Genomic DNA, 11,712 nt, shown 5'->3' with positions numbered 1-11,712 from the left:
GCCTTCAGGGGAGGAAGGAGAAGGCTGCCAAGATGGAGTCCATGTTGTTGTCTGGACTTTCCAAGGTGGTGTACCAGAAATTGTTAAGCACCAGAATCTCCCCTCCCCCCACAGCGGCAAGCTACAAATCACACAGGAGTTCGGTGCCACAGCCTGCTTTCCCTAAGGGCAGAGCACTGTGGATGGGACATACCACCCTCTGAGGGCTCGCCGGTGACACAGCAGTCCGTCATTCTGGAACAGGGAGCAAGTCTGCTCCATGACTCTGTCCCATGAACTGGGGAAAGCCCCATAAAGCGCCCGGCTTGAGGGAAGCCAGGTGATTGTGATAGAACACTCGCCGGGCAGGCGTGCTCAGCAGTTCTAGAACAGCTGCTCAAAGGCCCCCGTTGGGGCCACAGCGCGGAGGTGGCAGTTGGAGGTCAGAGATGGCAGGTCTCAGCCGGAGGATGCTGAAGGCGGCCATGGAGCACTATCTCTCTGCTGGCTCCCAGACTGCAGATGAGGTGTTGAGGCCAGAGGAGAAGCTGGGAGAGGTGAGTGCCAGGCACACAGAGAGGGGTGAGGCCAGGTGGAGAAGCTGGCCTGGAGGCATAAGGCTTTCCTATGGAACTGTCCGTAGGTGAGGCAAGGGGGCATGGGAGCGGGCACTGTGAGGTGCAGGTGGGCAGTGCAGGAGGCTGGTATGGAGTATGGTCTCTCTGCCAGTTCCTAGACCATAGCTGAGCTAGCAAGGGGGTGAGGGAGAAGAGATGGGGTGTAGATTTTGGCTTTCAGGGCTGGGGTTGGGAGAGGAGGCGGTGAATAGGAGTCCAGGGGAGGGAAAAGTGATTAACGAAGTGAACCGTGATGCTTGTGGCTGGCACTTCCCTCCCAGCTGCCACGCCCCACTGGTTCCTGAATGTAATGATAAACATCTTTACAAATGTGCCTTTGCTTCATGGGTTGCTCTGAGTTTACTCTTCGTGTCACCTGTTGTTACAGATCAGATTTTAAATAAAGACTTGGGGGTAGATACATGGCTGGTCTCACTTAATCACACTCACCCACAGCTGCAAGGTACTTCTACCCACCAAGCTCAGGCGGCTTCATATCAGGCCTTTAGCCATTTCAGTTCCTGATGTGAGGGTAGTCAGCACACAGATGCCTCAGTGCCCACAACTGCACCTGCAAATTCTGTGCTCAGAAAGGATATGTCTACACTACATGGCTCCGCTGACGGAGCCGTGTAGATTTGTTTATTGGGCAAAGGGAAATGAAGCGGCGATTTAAATAATCGCCACTTCATTTAAATGTACATGGCTGCCGCCCTGAGCCGACAAACAGCTGATCAGCCGTTTGTCGGCTCAGCACGCTAGTCTGGACGCTCCCCTGCCGACATCAAAGCCCTTTGTCGACCGCCCCGGTAAACCTCATCCCATGAGGAATAACGGGGCGGTCGACAAAGGGCTTTGATGTTGGCAGGGGAGCGTCCAGACTAGGGCGCTGAGCCAACAAACAGCTGATCAGCTGTTTGTTGGCTCAGCATGGCAGCCATATAAATTTAAATGAAGCGGTTATTTAAATCGCCGCTTCATTTCCCCTTGCCTACAACCCTCATTACATGGCTCTGTCGATGGAGCCATGTAGTCTAGACACAGCCAAAGAGAGAGCCGCCTTTAAATCTCTCACCCTTCGAGAGCTGGGCCCTTTGTTCCGTGCTAGAAACTCTTGTTGGAGTTGTGACCGGGTGGTCTGTGATCACTGCAATGCAAATGATTTACTGACGTGTCAGCCTGGAATGCCATGACTGTCTTCTCTTTCTAGATCAGTCACAGACAACACCTACTGGGCATAGGACCTACCCAGCTCTTGGACATGCCACTTGGTGCCAAGCTCCCCTTGCTCCCAGGCTCCAATACGTTGTTCTACCGCACAAATCTGGGTGAAAAGGTAAAAAAAACATTGCATATGGAAAGGGAAAAACAATCTCAGTTTCCATACCCCTCACTCCTGCCACTACACGTGCAGGGTATGAACAGCATGGAGCTCTGTATGTCAACAGTGTGCTACACCATGTGAAGGACAGCACATAAAAACATGGGTGGCCAATGCATCATTCAGTTATCCTAGCAAAATAGAGTTTCTCAAGCAACATAGAATAGCCAAATACATAGATTTGTTGTGGCTTTAACAGACAGAATGTCCTGGTATTTCTGAGCCAAGTTATTGCTCTTGAGTACTTATTCAGAAGGAAAAGATGCTGAAAGTAATCAGTGGAAACCATCAAATCCATGTCACTGGAAAAAGGAAGGAATTCCAAGTCGTAGTGCTCCCTGAGACCCAAAAGGCAGCAGGGCTTAGACCCAACTCAAGAGTTTTTATCATTATGTAGCCACTTAGAAGCCCTGGTTAGAAGGAAGTCCTGTGATCATGCCCTTTGTAGAGCAGGGGTCTCCAACCTTTTTAAGGATGAGATCACTTTCTGAATGTAAGTGCAATCCAGGATCCACCTCAAACCCAAACACCCTTGTCCCACCTCCTTCCTGCCCCTTCTCCAAGGCCCCGCCCCTGCTCACTCCATCCTCCCTCCCTCCCCCATCCTCACTTTTCTCAGGCTGGGGGCAGAGGGTTGGGGTGTGAGAGGATGCAGACACTGATCTTGGGCTAAAGGGTCTGGAGTGTGGGAGGGGTTCTGAGCTGAGCCTGTGGCAGGGAGTTAAGGTGCAGGAGGGGGTTCAGGGTGCAGGCTCTGGGAAGGAGTTTGGGTGCAGGGGGACTCATGGCTAGAGCAGGGATGCAGAAGGGATTCAGGACTGGGGCCAGGGTTCGGAATGCAGGCTCCAGCTGGGTGCTGCTTTCCACAGGTGTCGCCTGGGTGGTGGTGCAGGGGGCTAAGGCAGGCTCACCCCTCCCCCGGTCCTGTACCACCCCCAAAAGCAGCCAGCAAACATTTTCCATCCCTGCCCCCCCTGCTCTGTGGAGATGGGGTACAAGGTGGGGGAGGGACACCCTGACATCAGCACTTCCCCCTCTTCTTCCCATGCCCTGCACAACACGCAGGAGGATCCCGGGGGGCAGGGAGGCGGAATCACCTCCAAGGTAGAGGGCAGGAGCAGCACAGCACTGCTGAGAGAAGCAGATCAAGTGCAGGCCCTGGATAGCCTCCCGGCCAAACCTGTCAGGATCACCCATCAAAGGTTCCAAGATCTACCAGTAGATCCTGATCTACTGGTCGGTGACCAGTGCTGTAGAGGAAGGCTACTGGCCATGCATTATGGACAGTGCCAGTGCTTTGGCTGGAATTTTCCACCGAGCCTAAGGAATTTGGATACTTAAGGATCCTTTGAAAACCCCAGCCTACATGCCTACAGGGATACATCTCAGTTACAGGATATACCCCAAATCTGTAATAAGGGGTCAGCACTACCAATTCTGTGTCCTCTCTTCTAGGCCAGCGTCAGTGTTCACGGAAAGCTCAGACGTAGCGGTCTCTGTGCACAGCCTGGGAAGACATGTGTTCTTCTTTCTGGAACCACTATCCATGCCTCAGTGGTTGGAGTGCTGAAATCTGTAGGGCTCATGAGAAGCTAACCAAGGTGCCGGCTTGTTCCTCAGCAGGCATCTGAAATAAGGAGACACCCTGGTAGACATTGCTTAGCTCAGAGTTTTCCCACCCCTGGATTTGATTCAGAATAGCATAAGTCTGGTGAAGAGGGTTTGTCAGCTTGCTACAAATGTTAGCTCTTTTGATCTCAACAGTATTCGCAATACTGAATGGTCCTACTACACAGGAATCAACCTGAGTGGAGCCAAGCTACGCAGGGACTCCCACATTTCATGCAGGTGGAAAAAGGTCTTGGAGCACCTCTCTGCCTTGGTGGCAGTCAAGAGCTATCTTCAGCTGGGCCCTGACTTCCCACTTCCACTAGCACATGTTGGGATCAGCACAGATACATCCACTCTCGGATGCAGAGACCACACAGATGGGCTCCATACCAGCAACAGTAACTACACACACACACACATGCCCTAGATAGGAGAACACGCCTGTCCATGTTGACTAAGCACTTTGGGAGACTTAGTGTACCAAAAGGTGGCTCTGGTCCTTGTCAGATCTCCTCTCTTCTCACTGTTTTCTTTTTCCTCCTACTGGTTTACAGTCCCAGCCTTCTTCCCCAGTCAGTCTCAGTTCCTCTACTCCCCACCACCACATCAGAGGTCAGTGTCCAACACCCTCTCTCAGCCAACCAGCTCCAGATTCCTCTGTGTTTCCCCTACTGTCTCCCAGGACAAGTCTTCTTGTGCAACCAACCTCAGTTTTCACTTTATATATTGTTTTCAAGCAACGTATTGAAAACTGAAGAAAAAGAACATCAGAAGAGTTTTGCCCGTAGTGTTTTTTTGGAATGGCTACAGAATATTATATTAACTCAAAAGAGTTGAATAAAATATTAGGGTCTGATTTTCAAACCAGGTTTTCATTTTTGCAGGTCTGGGCTTTCACCTACCACGAACAGCATCCACAATTTTGCCACTGCAGTGAAAGACATGAAGAATTTCCAGAGAAAGACCTGAACAGTTTGCAAATGCACCATTGGGCACCATTCATTACTGGGGCAAAATTGTGTCTATAAGAGTAAATTTTGTAAATGTCAGTAGAGCAACTGAAATTTTCTATAAATATCCAAAATCATTAGTCATTGCTGTTCCACAGCCACTAGAGCAGTCATCCAAAAAGCCAACAAATTTAAAATTAAGACAGGTTATTCTCACATTAAGAATACCACAAATAAAGCATTCTTTTGCCTGAGTAAAAATCATACCTAGTGCAACTCCTGAAAGCAGAAACTAATCCAACCCCTGTTGTTTGAAAGTGTTGACTGGTATGTTTAGGAATGGTGAAACTTCTTTATCTCTTTTTCAGATAGGTGTTACTCTGTTAATATTTTTGAATATGTATTTTCACAGCTTTATCAACCACCTAGTGGCTTTGACCTTGGTGATCCTTACTGTCACTTAATGACTACAAAATACAGAAGTCTACATGATCCACATTTGCGTTCCTATTATAAGCGTAAAAATAATCTACGGCGATTAAAGAAAGGAGGTTATGTCACCAACGACAATAAAGTAGGTTAAATAACAAACGTGATGAGAGCTTCAGAGGGGTAGCTGAGTTAGTTTGTTACTGGAAAAACTTAAAAAACAACTAATAATCTAGCAGCGCCTTAAAGACTAACAAAATATGTAGATGGTATCATGAGCTTTCATGGGCACAGCCCACTTCTTCAGATGAATGTTTATGTAAATTGCATTTTCAAAGCACTCGGCGCAGGTCTAATTCTGTTCCCATTGAAGGTAAGGGCAGCTCTCTTTTGGATTTTCATGGAAACAGAGTGAGACCAACATTCACCACTTTTGAAATTCCCATCCCTATTATTTTAGAGTTTATCTTGCCTTCCTAGAAAACATATGTAGCTAGCATCAGTGGTGGGTAAATGGTCAGACAGGCAATACAGAGCCACCGTGCTGCAAGGTGGGAGTATGTTACTTGGAGAAGAAGCATCATGTCCCCTTAGCCATCAGTGGTGGCTATCACACCAGCCAGCTGGGAGTTGGAAATGCTTCATTTTCTGCTGGGGTGCGGTGTGTGGGTCAGGGTGCATCTTTCCTATTGCTGTCTATGGACAGATTCTGTCTGGCAGTTTCAGCAGAGGGGCTCTGTCACGGGTTCATCTGAACCAGTGGAGCATTGCAGGAAACAAGTTGCTCCTTTTAATTTTCCAGCTCAAGAGTCCACTTGGGTTCTAAAGACTGGTTTGCCTCAGGGAATTTCACTGGCTTGGTCAAGAAGTGTAGTCAAAGGTAGGCCCCACACCAGGCCGAGCTTTTAGTTTAAGATGGGGAAGTCTTTCCTCCTCTGTCCCAGCTTCACGCAAAACTACCCCTGGAAGAAGCAGCCTGCCCTTTTTACCCCAATTGGCTTTTTCCTTCTCTGGCCCTTCTGGCCACTGGAGGACCAGTTCTCACTAGTTCTACAAACACAAGATCCTGGGTGGCCTTTCTAGGCCACCTCTTTAACTCACCCCTCTTTTCCCCTAGAAGAACATTTTCCAGCATGAGTCTAAAGGCTCAAACTCCTGGTAGTACCCTCCACAGATACAAAATTTGTATCTGCATCCATAGCTGCAGAAATGAGCTGAGGCTATCCACATCCACATCTGCAGATATAAAGTGGATATCTGTGGATTCGTGGGGCTCTAATCAGAGGCTCCCTATTCCTTCTCCCCGCCTGCATGCACATGTGCCACAGGGCATGTCTACACAGCAAGGCTAAACTCGAAATAAGCTACACAACTTGAGCTATGCTAATTGTGTAGCTTAAGTGGAAATAGCTTATTTCGACTTTTGCTGCTGTCTATATAGCAGTTATTTCGAGACAGAGCATTCTTCCCCCAACCTCCCTTACTCCTTGTACAAGAGGGTTACAGGAGTCGGAGTAAGCAGTCCTTCAGATCAACATTATGTCGAAATAACTGCTTGTGTGTAGATGCGGACTATGTTATTTTGGAGTAACTGACATTATTCCGAGATAGCACTGCTGTGTAGACATAGCCACAGAGGGTAGGACTGAGCTCACAATGTCTTGGTGGAGCCTTGCCATACAATACTGTGTGCTGTTTTCCTTCTTGGTGTGCCTAAAGTGAAAATACAAGTCATCATTTGCACTGGCTCACACATTCATTTGCAATCAATGGTACTGAAGCATGTGTCTAAAGTTAACCACGTGTGCTTTGCTGAATCAGGCCTAGTTTCTGAGTTTCCGATCATACTTATAGGGAAGTGCAAGAAAAATTGTTAATATCACAGTGATCGAGTTGCAGAGGTAAATCTGAGAGTTTTTAAGGCTGACCCCTAGAGGTAAAAAATCTGACATATTATTTAGAAGACTAAGAAAGCAATAATTAATTATTTCCGGTAAAACCCATCCAACACTATCACTAAGAGCAATGTAGAGTTATAGGGTCATGATCAGTCCATTGAAGTCAATGGAGTTGCTCTCTCTTGCTCCAGACTTGAATTTAATTCTTAAAAAGTACAGGGACAAATGAAAAGCAGTGTACAATTAGAGCAGTGTAAAGGGGTTTTAGTGTGACAGAAGTCAGACCTAAGAAAGCAAAAGGGGAAGGGTTTAGGTAAAAGACCCACCAGCCAGTGCTCAGTATTATGGACAGACAATTCACAGAGCTCATATGGATATTGATTGTTGCCCAGCTTGGACATGACATAGTTCTTGTACCTTTCCCTGTTGACATATGGAAGTCGTGTTCACATTCCAAAGGCCAAGAGGCCTAAAGCAAACTTGACATTTTGAAGGAAAGATGATGTAACCACCTGCAATTTTATCTTTTAAATAAAGCTACACAAAAGATTTGTTTTTAGAATGAGAATTATTTGCAGGCTTTCTTTTCCCTTTGAAATAAGAGAATACCATAAATAACGTCCCTTTTCTCTGTGCAGTTTTGTGACCAGTTCTATAGCCTCCTTTTTTAAAGGCAGCAGACTTTATCTTATAATAGTCTGGTGAGAAGGACCCATGAATGTGACAACAGCCGGAGAAGGAGATGCTATGTCAGATAGCCTAAGAGCTTTTCTTTTTAAACTCTATAAAATATAAAGCTGTAGCAAAAGCTCTAAGCCTAATCCTGTACAAATTAATTCTATGACCACACCATCAAGCAGAAAGAGGGGAAATTAAGGAAAATCAGAGAAAGCTTTTACACTTGCTTTATAAGGCTGGATCCAAAAGACCTGCATGCATGATCTCTCAGCGGTCACTCTTTTGAAATAAGTCTGTGGCTTGCATAGCAGCAAATTCTCCAGTGGGAAATTGACAGTAGTAGTAATATGCATTTGCCATGAAAGTATTTTGATTCATGCCTTTATATAGTAAATAACCATTTTCTGTGCAACATCTTTTTCTTGTTAGGTTGTGTGTACACTAAAGGAGTTCAATGAATACCGGCAGTATCTGACAACCCTCAAGATAGAGTTTGAAAAAAGTTATATGAGAGAACAAGTAAGTTAATTAAAGTAATTAAAATTCTGTTTTGTTTCAAAACCAAACACAAAATAGCAGTCCACTAAAAAAATTGCAATTACCACAGAGCCTCCCAAAGGAGTTGACTAAATGGTTAATTCTGAATTATGAAGCCAGTGCATAGCAGAGTACATGGCTTACAAAGGTGATATCTGAGCACGGTTCATAACTCCACTCTTTTTTATGGCAACCATCTGGGCTGAAAGATAATGGTGTAAGCAGCAAAGCGGTTCAGTTATTGCAGATCATGCAGCCACATTGCAAGGGGTGTGACAGCCCAATTCTCGAGTGACAGTCCAGGCCCAAAGCCAGACGGTGAGGCTGGCACATCCTTAGTGCCTGAGGCCTGCTGTGCTTTCCTCTTCATGTTTTTCTCTCAACCACCTTGCTTCAGCCCCATTGAATGCATTGCTAACAACTTGAAATGGGAGGGTCTTGGCAGCTGATTGACAGACAACATGCTAGGAATTGGTTCCACAGCTGAAGCTTTAAGGGTAAAAGGCGAAGCTCGTAGTACTTCTGCTCTACTCCCCAGCTGCCTCCCAAGCCTGCCTGATGTACTCAAAAGCACAGTAGAGCCCCTGAGGCAGCAGGTAACTATTAATAAAACCAAGAAAGGGCAGCACTAAAGATCAGACCTCTCAGAAGTCTGAAAGGTGCGTCTACACTGCAGGGCTTAACCCGAAATAAGCTACACAAATTGAGCTACGTCAATTGCGTAGCTTATTTTGAAATAGGGAGTCTACACAGCACTTATATCGAAATAGAGCACTCTTCCTCCGACTTCCCTTACTCCTCGCACAATGAGGGTTTCATGAGTCGGAGTAAGACGTCCTCCAGCTTGACAGTATTTGGACACTATTTCGAAATAACTGCCTGCTGTGTAGACGCGGACTAAGTTATTTGGGAATAGCGCTAGTTATTGTGAAATAGCGTTGCAGTGTAGACGTATCCACGCTGCCCAGTTTGACGGCAGTCACTCAGAGAGGAAGGGTTCCTCCTGGGTACGCGGCAGACATTTACAGAAAGGGAGTGGAAAGAGCCCCAGAGAGCTCTGAGGGCTCAGGGTGGGGCAAAGAGCCCCGGGGGGAACAAACGGACAGGGCAAAGCTGTGGTCACTGAGCTGTGGTTGCTCATTCCCAAAGGGGAGCATGCCACAGAAGTGCAGCAGCCTATTGTCACCAGGGCCCCCAGGCCAGGGCACCGCAGAGGCCTGGACCAGGCCCCAGCACTGACACAGGCCTCTGCCCTTCAGGTGCTCTAGCGTGTCAGTCCAAACTTATGAGGCTCCGCCCTCCAGCAGATCCCCAGTAAGTCTTCCCTTCCTGGGGCTGCCGATAAAGGAAGCAAACACAGACTCTCAGAGTAGCTCTCAGACGGCTTCCGCAAAGCGGTGGGCCCATCGAAGCTCACCGGCGAGCATAAAGCAATGGTCCTATCACAGGGGGTTGTGCACTAGGCCTACGCTCAGCGGGCAGCTAAAGAGTTCTTGCCCTCTGGTCAGTCAGCCCATTCTCCTGGCTGATCCTGTCAGCAGCTGCATGGGGTTTCTCCCCTTTAAGCTCGTCTGACCAAGAGTTGGTGGGGCAGGTCCGCCTGAGCCACACTAGCTCGTTAACTCTGTGGGGCCCAGCATGGAGTTTGTATACCCCATCACACCAAGAACTGCATATACATCCCTCCTTTCCATGTCATTTTGGTGGCAAAGGGGAGGGTTCAGCCCTCGGCACGTTACTTTTCTCTTAAGTATTTTGAGTTTCAGTGCAGAGATAGGTGCCTGTAGAGTGACCAGGTGTCTGGTTTTTACCAGACACCTGGCCGAAAAGGGATCCTTCCAGCCCGCTACAAATGAGCGAGCCAATGAGGGAGGGTGAAAGTGAGCAACAGAGGGACGGGGAGTGGAGTGAGCCTGGTAAGACCTTGGAGAAGGGTGTTCGGTTTTCTTTGGTAAGAAATTTGGCAGCCCAGGTGGCTGGTGAAAGCATTAAAGCTTTAAATAAAGCCCTAAAATCCATTCTTCATTTTCAGAAAATGCTTGAACAACAAGTGACAAAACTACAAGATCCCTTTCTGCTTCCTGAGGGTGCTGACACCTCTCACTTCAGAGAGTGGCTGCTCCAAGAAGAAAGAGAAAATTTACAAGACCGAGAAAGACAGATAAGGGACAGGTAACAAAGAGACAAAATAGTTTAGAAGTTGGAAGTGGCTGTGGGGGCCTGCATGCAACTCCATGCAAGGTTGGGGCCTTAGTTTTATTTTATAACCTTTTAAATTATAAAAGAACAAGAAGTTTTACCTGGTGTTGCTCAGGCCTTTAATTCAAATACTTTTTTTTCCCATTTAAAATCATTGTTCTGGGGTGAGGGTGGGGATGAGGGATTCAGTATGCAGGCTGACCCAGGGAAAGGACAACCCCAGCCCTCTCTCAATGCAGCAACTTGGGGCCATGTGAAAAGCACCTCTCCTTGGCTGCTGAAAGTGGGCACTGCCAGGGGAGTGGTGCATGTCCCCCAGCTGGGGGACAGACAGACACACAGACAAACAGACAAACTTTCTGAAATATATAGTAGATAGCTATCCTTTTCTCCGCTCTGGCCCCCTGCTGGTCCAATGGGGTCCTGGCTGTCCCAGTCTCATCTCTGGCGCCTCTCAGCCTTCCTGTGGTCATTCTACAGTACACCTGTCCCTCCTACCAGACCCCTTCCTTTCCATTTTATGAGAAAATCGATTCCAGGCACATCCCATAGTCTTGGCACAAGCAAACCTTTACCTTTTTTTATATTATGATAAGAAGAAAGCTGCACACCAGATTTGCTTTTCTTAGCTCTTACCATTTAGGAGGAGTTCTTGAACAAATGGACTCATAGCCAGACAGATGCACATTTCTAAAATACATAGTAAGAAGATTAACTGTATTGGAATTGTTAATTTACTGGGTATGAATTATGTTAGATATTTGTGAAGTCAGTTGTAAATTCCTCATCTGACTTAAGCAAACAGAAATCAGACAAAGAATATAGCAGGGATTGAGCAGAAAACTGACTAGGTAAGGTGATTCCAGCTGATTCTTACCAGTGATTTACATTTTTTCTTTAAAGATATGTACAAATGATTAATAAAGAATTGGAAAAAATTAAGTGTATTGCAGAAGAAAAACGACTCCTTCGACAGGCTGAGGAAGAGAAAAAGCAACGTGAAAAAAAGAAAAAGAAACAACCTATTCTTCATATAAAAATGGAGGAGGTTAGAAACAAGAAATTGAAAGACACCATACAATTTATACGTACACAAACACACACCTTCATGAAATTGCTATCAATTTTAATTATTTGTCAGTTGACAAGAAGTTTGCCAGCCAGTCTATGAAGAATTTTAAAAAGTTGACGAACGTGGCTCCAATCATGCACATATTTATGCATGTGCTTTATGTTAAGTGTCTGAGCAGTACCATTGGATTTGATAAGGCTGCTCACATGCCTAGTATTAAACATGTGACTAAATGTTTACAGGATCCAGGTCTATGCTGGAAGTAAAAAAGAATCTGTAAATATTTAAGCCCAACAGGCAGAGTTACATTTCAGTACTTTATGGCCCTGATTTCTAGACACTGTTCTTTTTTAGGCCTGCT

General features: G+C 46.5%; 1 protein-coding gene across 1 annotated transcript in view; it reads left to right on the top strand.

Moving 5' to 3' along the window:
* The first annotated feature begins 405 nt into the window (after positions 1-405).
* The window catches only part of LOC102450226 (uncharacterized), a 44,795-nt gene continuing 33,488 nt past the window's right edge, over positions 406-11,712 (top strand). The window contains exons 1-6 of the mRNA XM_025178669.3: positions 406-536; positions 1,807-1,932; positions 4,951-5,112; positions 7,973-8,062; positions 10,113-10,252; positions 11,183-11,327. Coding sequence (XP_025034454.3) covers positions 429-536; positions 1,807-1,932; positions 4,951-5,112; positions 7,973-8,062; positions 10,113-10,252; positions 11,183-11,327 — 771 coding nt within the window. The 5' untranslated portion in view covers positions 406-428. The remainder of the gene's footprint in view (positions 537-1,806; positions 1,933-4,950; positions 5,113-7,972; positions 8,063-10,112; positions 10,253-11,182; positions 11,328-11,712) is intronic.

This window comes from Pelodiscus sinensis, chromosome 13 (genome assembly GCF_052426305.1).
Source record: "Pelodiscus sinensis isolate ZL-2025 chromosome 13, ASM5242630v1, whole genome shotgun sequence".
Lineage (NCBI taxonomy): Eukaryota > Metazoa > Chordata > Testudines > Trionychidae > Pelodiscus > Pelodiscus sinensis.
The sequence above is the reverse complement of the archived record's forward strand: the minus strand, read 5'-3'. Positions and strand labels throughout refer to the sequence as shown.